Genomic DNA, 17,086 nt, shown 5'->3' on the forward strand with positions numbered 1-17,086 from the left:
ACATGCACTGGTAAATCAAAAAAGGCATGCAACTGGCTACTGCAATATTTGCTTTTATTGTGGTAGTCTGGAAACCAATCAGCAATATCTCCGAGGTATGCTTGTATGCATGTCTGCACCTTTTCCTGCTCTGAATCTACTTTAAAACAAAGCAAAGGAAGATGGAGTAGATTCTTGGGATTTCAACTCAAAGAAATGAAAACAATTCTGAAAACAGACAAAAACACCACAGGAAAACAAATGTTAATAAAAGTAAAAGAGCATAAATGAAATATGAATGAAAGTATAACCAAAAAAAAAAAAAACCCCACAATTGCAAGTGAACATGGAATCAGATGAAACATCTGCTTCCCTTTCAGTCTGCTCCAAAGGTGGGGGAGGGCAATGCTAAAAAAGAGGGCTAAAAGCTGTATGGGGCAAAAATCTTTAAATGAAAAGTCTGAAAAGGATTACAAACAAGACTCTCAAACATCAACTACTATGACAGAGTTTAAAGACTAAGAATTTGGCTTAAGGTACTAAATGAATCATTTTACTTCCAAAGTCAGCACACATACAGACCACCTTCATCTTCTGCCAGCATTCCAGCCACTGCCCCCTTCCAATCCCTTGACCATTAAAGAGCCATGGCACATGCTCCATCCCTGTCTGCTGTCCTCTCTGAGCTCTACTACCCATTTCAAACCTTTGATTTCACATCTTCAGGTCTTATTTCAAATACCACTCTCTTAGGACAGGTCTCTCCAATGTTTTATGATCTCAGTAACACACAACTCCATCACTGCTATGATTTCCATTTACTTATGCAATCATCTGTCCATCTCACTCACCACACGGAAAACCCGTGAGGGCAGGAACCATGTCTGGATTTACTTGCCATTGTCTGCAGACGGCCTGGCTAGATTTACTGAATAAATGCACTCAAAAAATAGCTGTTGAATAACTGAATATCTATGGACATAAGTGAATGGGAAAATGATTTGCTGTTTGTCTTTAAGTAGAAGTGGAAGATTTTTCCGGAAAAACAGGTTAACCAGAGGTAAGAAGCAAAACCATTCAACTTTATATTGGGTTGATTTTCCAAAGTCATACTCATAATAGATATTAACTATATAGGACACGTTTAGATTCTTAACCATACTTAATTTATACAGCTGTTTTCATATTTAAAAGTAGCTATTCAAAAACAAGAACCCTTTTTTTAAAATTATTTTTTTTAACTTTTTGGTTGTGCCACATAGCATGCGGGATCCTAAGTCCCCAACCAGGGAACAAACCTGGGCTCCCTGCAGTGGAAGCTCAGTCTTAACTGCTAGACCACCAGGGAAATCCCAAGAAATAAGTACTATCTGAGCACACAGTAAAGATGAGAATCCCCTTTCTATCTATGGCAATGGCTACTTCAAATGTGTAAGAATAGAAAGTATCCTTGTGGATTTCCCTTTTCAGAGAGAGAACTCTAGAATTCGAAGGCAGTGGTATGGGCATCGGCCCTGTGTCTACACAACCCCACAGTCTCTAGACAGCTTTTTGTCCTGTGAGAACACAGGCTCTCCAACCCAAAATCAATGCTCTGGACTTTATAAAAGCTCTCTTACAAAGCTTTTAAAACTGGTATTTTTATAGTTATTATTCACTCTAGAGAATCCTTGTACCCTGATCTAGCAGACTGAAAGAGAAGAGGGATGAGAGAGGGGAAGATGTAAAGGATATATTAGCATAAAGTTCTGTGAGGTTACATAAAAAGGGAAACAAATTCTGTCAACACAAAGATAATGAAGACCAGTACAATTACAATCCTAGTTACAGAAAGAATGTCAGTTTAGGTACTTAGGTCACAGAATAACACAGGAGACCTTTAACCAGAAGACTAGCTTAAATACTTCACATTTCATCCCAAGTGATGACGGATGATTCATAACATCCCAGCATGCCATAAGAGAACAGCTAAAGGGACAAGCTCTTTTAATTTTCATATAAAAATTCACCAGAGGCAGCCAAGGCCATGAATCAAAACCTACAAATGGAATTTTTTAAAAAACTAGAAATTTTATGTGAATTGTATTTGTAATTATATGTCAATAGGGGAAATCTAATCCCATGAATCACAAAAACAGCAAAGAAGTTACTCCTCTTACACAGAGAGTGACCGGTACCTAACTAGGTGACGCTGTATTGCTATGAATTGTCTGTAGGTAAGAAATGCCGTCAAGGGCGAAAATAAAGAGCCAGGCTTCACTCTGCTGACCACTACGATTTCACCTCCTCCCTACTGCTTTTCTTGCAAAGTCAAGTGAGTTTTAGAACCAGGGAACCCAAAGAAATGGAAAAGTAATTCCTAAGCCACAGTTCCACAAGTAATTTATTTGAAAATTGAAGTAGAGGTGACTGCCTTATACCTACACTTCAATCTGATATGATTAAAAGGAGAGAAAATACATACATCTCAAGGCAGAGAATTTCCCCATTAAGTGGGATTTTGACTTAAGTTTTCCATACAACTGGCTCAAAATACAAATGCTTCCAAGCAGAACTCTTAACCAGAATATTCACTCTTCTAGTATGCATGAAAGAATAGGAAAGAATAAAAAGATCTATAAGGCTCTTTCTTTTTTTTTCTTACCTAACTCTCTATTTCACACTTGAGAACCCAACAGGCCTCAGTTTAAATTGTCAGCCCTGTTAGGTCAGGGTTTTTCCCAACACACCACATAGTGTGAAGCCACCTATTCTTCATTTGTGATGATGCAGGACAAAAGTGAGCACCGTGAGAAGGTGAGAAGCTGCACAACCAGCACCAGGACTGAGCAGTTTACCAATAAAAACTTGGTTCCAACTTCCGACCCTCTTAGAAAAGAGGGTAGGAACGGCCGTAAAACCAGGAATGCATTATGGCCCCTTGATTCATGCACAGAACTGCCTTCCTCAGTTTTAATATAAATCAGCTCCTCTGAAATCCTGAACATCTGTTCCCGGCATACACCAGGCAATATTCATGGCTGTATAATCCTTTTACATTTATTTATGGAAAACCTGAATAAATGCCCCTTAGCCATTATAAAACCCTGAGGCTGTCTAATATTCCAACCCATGGTTATAACTGAGGTCTCCATTTCTATCAAAAAAACATTTATTTTCTCCCTTTCCATAAAGCTGATTATCTTCTACATTTAATTCTCACCAGGTAACCAACCAACACCATACTATGAGGTAAGCTTTAGAACCTTACACACCTAGTGGGTCAGGAGACTTGCTGCACTTTAGGTTTATTTTTAGATAACTGGTGTTAACCCATTAACACTGAAGTAATTTCCCTTTATTTTTAAAGGGTTCAACAAAATATGGTTTTAAAGTACCACTGAAATTAAATTAATACCTCGAAACATAGTACTTTTTTTAATCCAGTGAGTGCTGCACTGCTGAATTTGTAATTAAAATTACTTAAGCATGAAGACTGGAAGGATGTAGACAAAGACCCCAGTATGAGGAACATGTGCATGAGAGCTCTGCATCACTGACAGATGGGGCCAGAGACAATGCCTCAGTTTGGCAGCTAAACTCAACACAAAGCAGTGTCATGGAGCACTGAACAAATATCTATTGTTGACGGTTTCAACAGATAATTTTATGAGATTCATCATTATAATGCCTACAGGTAAAATCTTAGCAGAAGCCAAAGATCCATGAAACTGCAAAAGAAAGGTATCCATCTGAGTTAGATGAAGAGGGAATTTCATGTTCCTGATTTTTTTCTGGGCTCACAGACTATGCAAGAAATAAACCTAATGCTACCCCTGACTCTGCGTTTGTCCCTGTGATTTCTGCTGATGCCAAGAATCCCTTTCTCCTAACATTGGACTTGCTCTGCTCTCCCTCTCATATTGCTCCCTTAGGCTTCCTCACTCATATTCCTACAAGAGGAAATATCAGACCACAATAACATTTTCCAACTCCACAACAGTGTGACTCTTGGCTTTAATTACTTTCTCCTCTGGGGTCTCCTCCTTCAGAACAAAATTACTAGGCATGTAAGACAAGGGATTCTCCATGTAAAGTATTCACACACTGCCACGTATGTTGCACTGAGGAGGCCAAGTAGCTCCCAGACGCTGCCCGAGGGCTCTCTCACCCGCATCATGAATTGAACTAGATTAAAGCAAAATTGTCCAAAATTGCATAAGGAGCCTCTTTAGAGCAAGAGCTGGTCCCTTTTCGCCTTTCTCACTTTAACCTCACCAACCTTCCCACTAAAATGAACCATGGGGACCGGTCGTAAAACGGGTCATGCCCGTCACTGAAGAGATCTGAGCCCTCCTCCGTCCCTGCGTCAGAGCCGGTGTCATCCACGAACGCCTCCTCATCAAAGTCCTCCATCTCCTCTTGCTGCTCGTCAGCCAGCTCAGTGATGTCGGAATCGGCCGTGGAAAAAGTGGGGGAGGGTGTGCGGTCAGCAAGGCGCTCATTCACACAGCCGTGGAAAATGGGGGAGCTAGACACCAGGGGACACGCCGATGGACACAGCCAAGGAGAGAGGAACAGTCGGTTAAACAGGAAGCTACAGGTGCCAACAGGACAGAACCCACTGAGGAACCAAAACAAAATAAGCAAGTGGAAAAGCAAAAGGACAAAATAAGCATAAATCATCTGGTTCAGGTGAAAGGGAACAAGGACTGATCCTTAGAATAAGAAAAGCAAAGGAAATACATGAGTAGAATATGCCAGGTAAATAACGTGCTGTAAAACATTTACGTTCCCCTATTCACACAAAAGATTAGCAGCCAGGCCTCAAAGGAGCCACTCAATATCAAGTGAAATAATAGAGTTTAAATCTTTATTCCAATCTCCATGTCATTGTGGAGCAGCAAACAAAATGGATGAATGATATATGGCAAAGTAGGTATATACCTTGATTGGGTAAGATGTGTCTGGCCAATTCATCTCTTTAAATAAAAACACACTCTACTATCAGAGCAGAGTGAAAAAGACTAATTTCATTTCTACAAAATACTACGACTTCAGCTTCACCTTTGAACCCAGGTCCTTTAAAACTGTCAGAAAGTTTTCTCAATCAGAAAATAATTCAAATTCTGAAATCATTAAGGTGAAAACTTATATTTCTCTGCTTTTAAAATTCCAAATCTCTAAGAACTTGACAAACATGGACTCACATTCAATGCTGACTAAGGTATACATAAAAGAGGTGCAAGTGGGCTACTCAGGTGTGCAACTATTCACTCTTGGTAAAGACTAAACTGAGATGCACTGTTTTAAAAATTAAAGTGAGGACGTAGCAGGTCATGGAGAAGTGGTAGTCTGATAAACTGCATGTCATACTGTGATTCTGAACCATGTTGGATACAGACACAGGTTTTCTTTTTCTTTTAATTCTATCTTGGTCAAGAGTAAGACATTTTGTGAATGAGTTGAGAGGCAGGAAAAACTGTCAGCTACTTTGTTTCAAAGTCTGAGACTTAAACCTGCCAGCTGGATAAAAGGGAAGGAAAATATACCAAATGGTACAGTGGCTATGTGTGAGTGAATAAGATTATAAATGGGGGCTTTTTTGTACTTTTTTTCTTTAACTTTATGTAATACCTTTGAGGCTTTAAACCATTAAAACCATTACCTGAAAAGAATAAAATCATCACATACCTTCCCACAAGTTTGAACCAATGGAACCGATCATAAAATGGATCGCTGCCAGTCATGGTGGTCTCACTTTCATCTTGGGTGCTAGAGGCCATCTCCCCTGCTCTGTCATACATCTCTCTCATCAAATCCAGCCTCTGCCTGGACAGTAAATGTAAAGTGCACTGGGTTAGTATCACAAGGTCACATCAAAATTTCACACTGGAAGGATCTTTCACGCAAGGTTTTATAAAGCTGCTCCCACCATTTAATGATATTAAAAAAGAATGAAGGCAAAAAGCACAGAAACTCTAACACTCAGTATCCAAAGTGTCAGAATCTAGAGAGAAGCCATCAAGAAAGTCAAGAATGGCCATCTAATCTCTACTGAGTCCCAGGATAAATGTAGTTCAATGGCATATGGTATCTCAAACATACTGAAACAGCACAAAATACCTCATTATACTAAAGGTAAAGGAAGCTATGCTATTTCATCATCATCATGAGATCCAGGACAGAAAAGATGAATAATTACTAGATCTAAGACAGAAACAGATATTATAAAATTAAAAGTTAAAATATAAGAGGGTCTATCGAGGGTTAATTAATTTTAATTCCACCCCCTTGCCAAATTTGCATGCCATCTTTGCACAAGCGCCATGTAATCTTTCCTTTGTCATCTCAAATTTAGTATACACGCTGCCAAAGGAACATTATGGAGGGTAAATGTAAATCACCTCTACAAATGACAAAGATATTCACAGAGCACGATTTGTTCACTTAGAAGAAAACGAATGGACAGTGCTATTACCAACATCAGCAATAGCACTTAGATGCACAAAAAGGAAGCAATGGCAACATCACAGAGAGAAGAGCCCACGTGAGCAATTCATTATTATTTTCTAAATAAAACAATTGGCTTTATATGTAATGTTTTCATACTTAAGTTTCTCCAAAGACCAATAATGTGTTGCTCCATTTTTCAGATCCTGAACTTCTACAGCTACCACTGTACGAGGGAAAGGTCTGTCTTCCTGAGTTTTTTCAGTCTCAGTGGGAAGCAGTTCAGGAGGCAGAGGGGAGTACAACGTGTCCGTGAGCAGAACAAACTGAAACTGCACCTAAATGGACAGAAGAAACCATGGACAAACAGGCTTTTTGTTTTTCCAAGTGATGTTCAGAAACAAGGCAACATAATCAGGCCCAAAGGGAAAGACGTCAAACAGCAGCATGTGGTCAACAGCTTTTGATTAAGTGAGAAACGTGGCTACTTATATATTAATCATTTAGCTATTTACAGTCTTTGTTTTCCTGGCCTGGCACAGTGTTTTTGCACAATCTAAAATCTCAATAAATATATCCTGGTTAACTGAACAAAGACTTCCATAGAGAACAGAAGGTGGACCCAGGACTGCATCTCCAAATGAGAGCAGGTAGACATGTGCTAAGGTTTTCTGTTAAATTCAGAGGATTATGACTGTTACTCTTAAAAGTGTTTACTACACAAAAGTGCTTTGCATTCATCATGTCATTTATTTCTTGGTAACTCTCTATTTTTTTTTTTAACCAACCATTAATGAAATGCTAGGTACAGCTATGAGAAAAAAAGACCTAGCCCCTGCCATCATTTAATCTATTTAAAGAGAAAAATAGTTAATATATAAGCACAAAATGAGATGGAGTTACAAAAGAATAAGAGGTCTTATTCCTATTTCATGAAACTAAAAATACAGCCCTGGAAAAACAGAATGATTTTTCCCCAAAGTCAGGCAGTGTGAGATCTTACCTACTTCTCAATACTGCCCCCTCATCCTATTCCCCGTAATCTTAGCAGTCAGGAGACTGTCAAACAGAGGGACACGCAGAACAATGAATCTATGCTGCGGTGTGATGTTTCTGGCATCACAATCACCATGCGTAGACACTATTTTGGCACTGTATGTATATTCATTCTCTCACCCCTCAGGAAATCACAAAAACCCTGGGTGGCAGGCCTAGTTGCCAAACTCCTTCTGCAGATGAGGGACTAGAGGCCCAGGTTACGAGAGTTAAACAACTGGGAGAGTTGGGGTAGGAACCTGGCTGTCTGGTTGCAGAATGCATGTGCTTGTCCATTACACAAAACTGCCTCTCAGAGCCTAGTAGAGGAGAAGGCACAGAGGACTTAAAGGTGCCAACTTAATGGAAGAGAACTAAAGGAAAACTGAGATTTCCAGAAGCCAAGAGTAATATTTTTCTACTGGTATGCTTCTTTAACTCTCATCAGGAATACAGTCTCCTCATATATAAAACAGGCTAGAAAACATGTTATTTTAAAAATCTCATTTAACAAATACTTAAAGACATCACTTTGCCAACAAATGTCCGTATAGTCAAAGCTATGGTTTTCCCAGCAGTCATTTTGGATGTGAGAGTTGGACCATAAAGAAGGCTGAATGCTGAAGAACTGATGCTTTCGAATTGTGGTGCTGGAGAAGACTCTTGAGAGTCTCTTGGACTGCAAGGAGATCACCAGTCAATCCTAAAGGAAATCAGTCCTGAATAGTCATTGAAAGGACTGATGCTGAAGCTGAAGCTCCAATAGTTTGGCCATCTGACGTGAAGGGCAGACTTATTGGAAAAGACTCTGATGCTGGGAAAAACTGAAGGCAGGAGGAGGGGAGGGTAGCAGAGGATGAGATGGTTAGATAGTATCACCAACTCAATGGACATTTGAACAAACTCTGGGAGATAGTGAAGGACAGGAAAGCTTGGTGTGCTGCAGTCTATAGGGTCCCAAAGACTCAGACATGACTTAGCAACTGAACAACAACTAGTACCTACTTCATTCCAGGCACATGTTAAATGAAGGCATATATAAACCTGTTTCACAGCAAAAAGCTGCCGAGTTCACCAAAGGGAAAGGTGACCTTAAAACGAGGACCATGAAGCCCATCAGGCTCAGCTCTGCCTCGGGATGGTCCCTGTTCCCAAAACCTCCATTACCTTCTTCTTTAGTTCCACACTGATGGCATTGGCCTCCTTTAGGTAAACGGCATTGCCCCAGAGTAAGTCCCTTAATGAGGTGAATTGGTGAGACTTCCACTTCCGGAAGGCCCACTGGGCCAGCTCAAATTCATGTTGTGTCCACGGAACTGAAAGAGCAAACCAGGTGTATTTAATGGTGGACGCATAACTATGTAGAAATTACATCCCTCCTATACCTCAGCTTTTTAAAAAAATCAAGTTACTTTCCAGTTTTTCTTTCTTTTCTTTTAGATACAGCTCTGTGTGGTTTATCATAAAGAAAAACCCTTAGTCTGTTGTACAACTTGAAACAGATCTATTTTCCTTTCTAGTAGAGGAAAAAGAAGGTCATATTTCACATAGATATTTAAAAATAAAGAATTCAGTGTACAAATTAAAGAGTTTCTTTAAAGTTACTATGAAGCCTTGAGATTACTGAAGAGGTTGGGTGAAAAAATAAAATATGATGAATGTTCACACTGCATTTTAATTTCAACTAAGAAATTCTAGAAAACTTAAGACAGGTAGGTATGACAAAACAATGTGATGAGCAATCTGCCAGAAAGAGATTTAATACACGCTTCTATATTCCAAAGTCCTCACGGGGAAATCCCTGACATAAACCAGCAAATAAAACAGAGCATCCTGTTTTGTTCTTTTTGGCCACACCACTCAGCATGTGGGATCTTAGTTCCCTAAACAAGGATCAAACCCTCACCCCCTACATTGGAAATGTGGAATTTTAACCACTAGACCACCAGGGGAATCTGTAAAACAGAGCATCTTAACAAAGATTAAGCTCTTTATCTGCTTGTCACATATATATAAATTTCATATGTATGGTCATATGAGACAGTTTATGTAAACTGCCCAAGAGATTTCTACAGAGACTATGCTCAGAAACCTTGGGTTCTAAGAGACTATTAGTCCCAACCCCACCTCACAGAGTACAGCTTGGACGCTTAGCCTTGAGCATCTTTTAAATCATCTTTAAACTGGCTCAGGAATTTGACAACACAGATTCAGAACATCTACAGAGCAAAGTTTCAGTCTCTAGATTTCACCTTCTTCCTCCTCCTCTTCCTCTTCAGTTGTTTCTGCAGCCAGGGATCGCGTCTCCACCTGCTTCTGCAAGGCCTGCAATTTACTCTCATAGTCCTGAACGAAAACAAAGAAGATAACATGTAGGAGAGAGAGGAAATAGGAGGGAAAGAAAAGAGAAATGCAAGGAAGATTGGGCAAGGGAGAGACAGCAAAAGACAAAGAAACAAGAAGACAGCGGCAAGAAGCAACAATAAAAAGACAGACATACCGAGAAATGCTTCTGAACAAAGCCATAAAGCACCCAAAATAGTCTGCACTGGGTAAATGCTTTAAAAGATCTTGTATTCTAGGGAATTTAACTGTAGTCTCTCTTTCTACTCCTTAGACTCAAGAGTTCTTTATTTGGGATTACAGTAGAGCAAAGGGGGAATTTTCAAGGAAAAAAAAATGCATGTGTCCCTTAAAGGTTAAAATGCATTTAAATAGTATCTTAACACATCCAAAAATACCAAAGAAATACAATACTGGAAAAGATTAAGTTCACTAATATTGCTAAGAGTTCCAATTATCTGTTTGGATGGGAGAAAAAATTCAGATTGTAGACTCTGAAACTCTCTATGGATGAAATATTACTATCTTTGCAGATGTAGGATAAGTTTAGCTTTCAGGGAACCTCAGTGTTGAAAGAACACAGTGTTATTAGGATTGAAATAATCGACATGCTGCAATTACTTATTCAATAAAGAAATTTTATATCAAATTATACTGTTATAATATAAAATGTACTATTATATTACAAATCATATTCATCCTTCCTTTCTTCCTTGTTTCCATGCACTCTCAATAAGTGTGATATTGCTACTATTAGTGAAAAATAAAATGGTTCTTGGGGGACTAAGAAAAACTTTTTAATGTATAAAACACAAATATACACACAGTATGTAAACTGATACCTTGTATATCTGAGGTATTAAAATGGCATAGTGGGGAGAGAAGAGGGAAAAAAATGTCTAAAACGCTTCCTTGGCGTGTTCATGAAAAAAAAAGCTTGTGTTTTTTGACAACAAAACAAGTGAAGAAAAAGACCTTCACACAGTAAAATACCAAATCACAGGGTTAAGCACAGCATTTAAAAAATAAACTATTAGGCTTCCTACTTCTCTAGGAGTGGCATGATTACAGGCTGTAAAGAGATAGAAGGTTTAGGTACGACCATGTACTGTTTTCAAACAAAGCTCTCCAAGTCACAAATCAAATATTCCATGCATAAAGAGGATCACTGAAAGCCCAGTTAGCAAACTTCATCACAAAAGGGGCTCCCAATGGTGATGCTAAGAAGGATGCAAATATTCTCCAGGCTCTAGTCATTTATCCTTTGGTCTCACAAAGGAAGCTTTCTCTCTTTAGTGGAGCTGGCAGTGACCAAGAGTCAGCGAAATAGCTCTTTAAAGACATCTCCGGGAGTTGGTGATGGACAGGGAGGCCTGGCGTGCTGCGATTCATGGGGTCGCAAAGAGTCGGACACGACTGAACTGAACTGAAACATGCTTTTTAGGATATCATGTACTGTGGGGAAAAAAGAAAAAGAAAAATGTAAAGTACCAGGTGTAAAGACGTCAGTTTTGCTCCTGGAACCTGATCTTACTAGTCTTATAATTCTGGGAAAGTTAATCCTTTTAACACCTCATTTTGGCCTTTTTTTAAAATGAAGATTTTATTATTCCACCTGCCTAAATTTAAGGTAGGACTGCAGGAAGGATGAAAGGACAAACCATTTAAAAATGTATGTGAAAGTCCTGTTAAATGGCAACATACTATCAAAATGACAAGCAGCGTTTTTTGAAAGTTTCTTTTCTACATACATCCAGCCCTCCATCTTGGTTTCTAAATACCATTCTCCAGTAACAGAAACCAGGGCTCCTTAGGAAAATGACTGATTTCGGATTTGGAGCAAGGAAAATACAAGGTAACCCCAGAATATCTTGTGCCAGAAAGCAGAGAGTACTCAAAGACCAACAGGACCATTTCAAAAGGACGAAGACTCCCACTGGTCAATAAATGATAATAACAGGAAAAGAATATATACCACGTTGAGTATAAAAAGAATTCATGAGACCACAGTGATACTGAAAGATGGAGAGAAAAAAGGGAAAGCTCTTCCTTACCAAAAAACAAAACAAAAAGCCAGTTAATAAATGAAGAGGGAATGACAGAAAATCACTACTACAGTGTAACCCCAGATGTAGTAACTGAATCATCCAAGGATCATTAATACAAGCTACCACAACTGACAGAATGGAAAACAGAATATTCACACAATCACAAGAGCCTATTAATGAGAAAGCACTAGGAAAAAACACATTAACTAAATTTATTAAACATTACTGAAAATAGGACAAATTGACATTTTACATCTACTGATGTGAAGCAGATGGAAGCACACAATATAACATTTATAGCATTCTTAACAATGTTTAACCTAAATCAAATCTTGAAGAAATAATCAAATTAGAAAGTGACCTAGACTCTTCAAAAATACCTATGTAATGAAAGATAAAAGAAACACCAGAACCAAATGCAATTAATAAACCTTGATTGGATCTTGGATTAAAAAAAATGTACACACTTTTAACATTTATATTTAGACAATTATAGAAATTTGAAAATTACCTGTATATTACATGATTTTGAATCAGTATTAAATACTTGGATGGGATAATGGTATTAAGAGAATATCCTTGGTTTTAGGATATTTATGTGTATGTAGGAGTAAACTATTGGAGAAGGAAATGGCAACCCACTCCAGTATTCTTGTCTAGAGAATCCCAGGGATGAGGGAGCCTGGTGGGCTGCAGTCTATGGGGTCGCACAGAGTTGGACACGACTGAAGCGACTTAGCAGCAGCAGCAGCAGCAGGAGTAAACTAACATGGTATCTGTAACTTATTCTCAAATGATTCAGAAATAGTATATACATATGGGTATACAAAGGTTCACTGTACTCTTTTTTTTTTTTTTTCCAAAATAAGAGGTTGAGCTTTTTAAAAAAAAAACCTATGTATGACATAAGATTCTCTCAGCAAAAAGAGACTGTTGATTTACCTAAAGAGCATCAGATGGAAAAAAATGTTAATATTTTAGCTTGAGAATTTTTTTTTCATTTTTGCCCCAATTTTTAAATTATAGCAATATACACACAACATAAAATTTGCCATTTTAACCATTTTAACGCATGAAATACACTAACAATGTTGTATAACCATCACCACTGTCCATGCTCCAGAATTCTTCATCTTGTAAAACTGAAACTTTTCATCCATGAAATACTAACTCCCACCCCTGCAGCCCTCAACCACCATTCTGCCTTTTGTCTCTATGATTTTGGCTACTCTAGGTATCTCAGATAAGTGGAATCATGTATGCTTGTGACTTTTTGTGACTGGTTTATTTTTGAGGATTTCCTCAAGAACAGGATTACACCATGAGTAAGATAGACAGCTGGTGGGAAGCTGCTGTACAGCACAGGGAGCTCAGCTCGGTGCTCGGTGATGACCTAGAGGGGTGGGGTGGGAGAGGCGGAGGGATGTTCAAGAGGGAGGAGATATGTATATGCATACAACCGAGTCTCTGTTGTACAGCAGAAACTAACGCAACATGGGAAAGCAATTATACTTCAATTTAAAAAAAAGGAAAAGAGAATGAGTTTACAAGCTGGTCAAACTACCAAATGAAGACAAAATCCTTAGATTCTGACAGTTAAAAGAGTGACTTTTCCTAAAAGCTGTGGTTGTGCTTTAGTGGCAGCAAAGCTGACATAAAAAGATGTTCAATAATGCTGCTGCTGCTGCTAAGTCGCTTCAGTCGTGTCCGATTCTGTGCGACCCCATAGACTGCAGCCCACCAGGCTCCCCCATCCCTGGGATTCTCTAGGCAAGAACACTGGAGTGGGATGCCATTTCCTTCTCCATCAATAATATAGACCTAAAACTTTAACTGCACTTTGACCAGGAAAAATTTCTATAAGCAGTTGGTAGTCCAAATGTCAATGAAAGTGAAGTGAAAGTGAAAGTTACTCAGTCATGTCCGACTCTTTGCAACCCCAAGAACTACTCAGTCCATGGAATTCTCCAGGTCAGAATACTGGAGTGGGTAGCCTTTCCCTTCTCCAGGGGATCTTTCCAACCCAGGGATTGAACCCAGGGCTCCCGCATTGCAGGTGGACTCTTTATCAGCTGAGCTATCAAGGAAGCCCCCAAATGTCAATACCAATTCTTGAACTGACCTCCTCTTCCCCAAACCAGGCTGCATATGAGCTTCCAACAAGGATATTTTGATTGTTAACCAGAAAAATACTAAGCCCTGGATTTTCCTGCAATAAATGGATAAAGAGATTCAGATACTACTGTTCTGTCCACTTCATGGAGAAAATTAGAATCATTACAGAAAACATGCTAAAAAAATAATATATTTACCAATAGTCTTCTCTGTTTATAAAAAGTTCCAACTAACTGAATATATGCTCCATATTTATAAAGGCACTGCACTGACTGTTTCTTCTTCTAGAATGTTCTCTCCCACCCAACTATCTTTGTTTTCAAGCTTACTTTGTGCTAGGAACTGTTCTAAATGTTTAACATGGATTGTTCCAAGCATCCCAATAATGCTATGAAAATGTTTCTATTGTTATTCTTGTGTTAAAAAAGAAGAAAAACCTTAAAGAAATTAAGTAACTCTCCAAAGATCAAAATTAGCAAGTGGTAGAAAAAGAACCTGAACCCAAGCAATTGGACTCAGAGCATGCTATCTTTTTCAAAGAAAAACCACTATCCATCCATTCATTTGACAAATAAATACCATCTTCACTCCTATTATGTGCCAGATGCTAGGGATATAGTGAGTGGTCAGTAAGACAAAAGTTCCACTGGTGACGGAGATATAATAAACACTAAACAGACACAGTACATGCTATGATTTCAGGAGAGAGAAATGCTATGAAGAAAGGGAGTTATCAGAGGCCAATAGAGAGACGAGATAGGTGGAGGAAAGCTAAGATTAGGTGCTCAGGGAAGGTCTCTCTGCAGAGATAACATTTAATCAGAGATCTAAGCAAGCACTCTGAGATCTTTGGTGAAGGTTTCTTATTCCAGTCAAATTTAGCTGACAGCAAGCACAAAGGCCCTGATGTGGAGCTTGGAGTATTTAAGGAAAAACAAGAAAACCGGTGCGGGTGGACTGGAGGAATGAGAAGAGTTGGAGAAGCAGTTGACAACTGTCAGATAGGGACTGGGTTGTGGACAAGTTTACAGGCTACGGAAAGGACTGTGGATTTTATTCTAAGGGTGTCACTGGTAGCCTAGAGCCAGGAAATCTAGCAGATGTAGTAAAAATACCAATGTCCATGGAGAATTGCCTGTGGACTTGGAACAAGGCCAGGAGCCATGAAGCTGCCCCTGCCGTTTCAAGGGAGACGGCAGTGGCCTGGTCCAGGGTCTCAGCAGGTGACAAAAAGCAAATGGAGCTGGCGTATGTTTTAGAGGCAGAAGAAGTGTGCCCTACAGATGAAGATGTGACCATGGGGTGTGAGAGAGAAAGGGAAACTGAGGATCACGCTTGAATTCTGGTCTGAGCTAGCTGCTCTGGTTTAGATAGTTCAGATGTGAGATGCCAGTTAACTCTCTGGATGTCAGGTCACAGTTGTGTGTTCGTGACCAGAGACTGGGGAAGGCCCAGGCTGGAGAGAGTATCTCTGAGAGTCAGCCGAGAGGGAGGCAGAGCAGGGGTCTGCAGACAGACTGCCTGCCTGAGACTGGACCTGGATTCCACTGAGCAACTGTGCGAGGATGGGAAAATATGTAAAATGGGATTAACAACACCTATACTTCACAGAGGAGGGGTGCTAGGAGGATTCAATGAGTTAATACATGTAAAATGTATTATATGTATTTGGTCCAAGTACTGTTGACCCTTAAACAATACAGGATGGGGCACTGACCCTCCACGCAGTAGAAAACTTGCACATAATTTTACAGTTGGCTTTTGGTTTCCAAGGTCCCATACCTGCAGATTCAACCAAATGTGGATCTGTGGTACGTATTCGCTGAAAAAAACCCCACATCTAAGTGGACCCATGCAGGTCAAACATGTGTCTTTCACAGGTTCACTGTAAACGCTCAACAGGAGGTGCTGTCTTCATTATCACCTGTGTGAACACAGAAGCTGAGGCCACAGATATGTGTGAGGTCACCTAGAGGAAAGAGCAGATACAGGAAAAAAAAAAATGACCTATGTCTGCGGCCACAGAGACCATGAAGGAGCAGCGAAAGAAAAATCAGAAGCCAAGAGAACAAAGGTTTCGAGAAGTAAAGAGCAGGCAAGCCATGTAAGATGCTAGAGAGATTTAGTAAAACGAGGACTAAGAAAACACCTGGATTTTCCATCAAGGAGACTCCTGGTGACCCTGACCAGACTGGCTGCAGCGGTGAGGTGGGAATGAGTCTGACTGGCCTGAGTTCAAGAATGGGGAGAGGAGACAAGACAAAGAAGGTAGCCAATGGGGAAAAGTACAGAAAACGCTCTCAGGAGTATTTCTAGAAAAAGGAACATACAAACACAGTGGCAGATCACAGGGAACACAACTGTTTTTGAAACTGGTGCTTGCATGCTGACAGGAATAATGTAGAAGGAGAAAATCAGATGCTGTGAAAGAGAAGGGGTAGGTGTACAGTAAGTCCCTCAAAAAACGGAATGAAGGGAACGAGGGCTGGGCTAAGACAGGAGCACAGACAGTTCTTCCACCAAGAGGAGGGAAGGCCAGGTATGGGTATGGATGCATGGACACACGCAGACCTGGACATGGGAAGAAAAGAAAAACTTCCTGATTCCTTCTCTTTCTCAAAATGAAAGTAAGCAGCTGAGAGCAAAAAAAGGCCATCTTTCATCTCCTGAGACGCCTGGTTGTAAACCTTCAGAGCATCCTGTGATTTTCCCTCAAGGCATTTGTCACAAACTATATGACCATTGGTGTGACTGTCTAATGGCTATCTCCTCCATGACTCTGTGAACTTCACGAGGCCAGGAACCGCCTCTCATTCACCACTGAATCACCAGCATCTGGCACTTGTCTGTCTAGATTCTAGAGTAGATACACAGTTGTGTGCTGATCTTCTAGTCAACAGTTCTCAGAAGCGTCCATGGGTTGGCAAATCTGCAGGCTGAATCCAGACCACCACTTGTGTTTATAAATACAGCAGCTTTAGCAAAACACACCCACATCCATCCCTTTGCGTATCATCTATAGCTGCTATTGTGCTACAACAGGGGAGTTGAGCAGTTTTGATAAAGACCATGAGGCTCATAGGAGGCTTCCCAGGTGGCTCAGACTGTAAAGAATCTGCCCGCAATGCGGGAGA

The 17,086-nt window shown here is 39.9% G+C and overlaps 1 protein-coding gene across 8 annotated transcripts in view; it reads right to left on the reverse strand.

The window, feature by feature from the left end:
- Positions 1-17,086, reverse strand: part of KIF1B (kinesin family member 1B) — a 155,200-nt gene that overhangs the window by 46,777 nt on the left and 91,337 nt on the right. For 4 of the 8 annotated variants that reach the window (XR_011247513.1, XM_069544756.1, XM_069544755.1 and 1 more), the window contains 5 exons: positions 9,699-9,792; positions 8,614-8,762; positions 6,571-6,749; positions 5,653-5,790; positions 4,241-4,489 (listed from right to left, as the gene is read on the reverse strand). Coding sequence is in view for 6 of the 8 variants with exons in the window: in XM_069544756.1 (XP_069400857.1) it covers positions 4,241-4,489; positions 5,653-5,790; positions 6,571-6,749; positions 8,614-8,762; positions 9,699-9,792 (809 nt within the window). In the remaining 2 variants the exon portion in view is untranslated. The remainder of the gene's footprint in view (positions 1-4,240; positions 4,490-5,652; positions 5,791-6,570; positions 6,750-8,613; positions 8,763-9,698; positions 9,793-17,086) is intronic. The other 4 variants (XR_011247515.1, XM_069544760.1, XM_069544759.1 and 1 more) reach the window with 1 other exon arrangement.

Source organism: Ovis canadensis, chromosome 12 (assembly GCF_042477335.2).
Source record: "Ovis canadensis isolate MfBH-ARS-UI-01 breed Bighorn chromosome 12, ARS-UI_OviCan_v2, whole genome shotgun sequence".
NCBI lineage: Eukaryota > Metazoa > Chordata > Mammalia > Artiodactyla > Bovidae > Ovis > Ovis canadensis.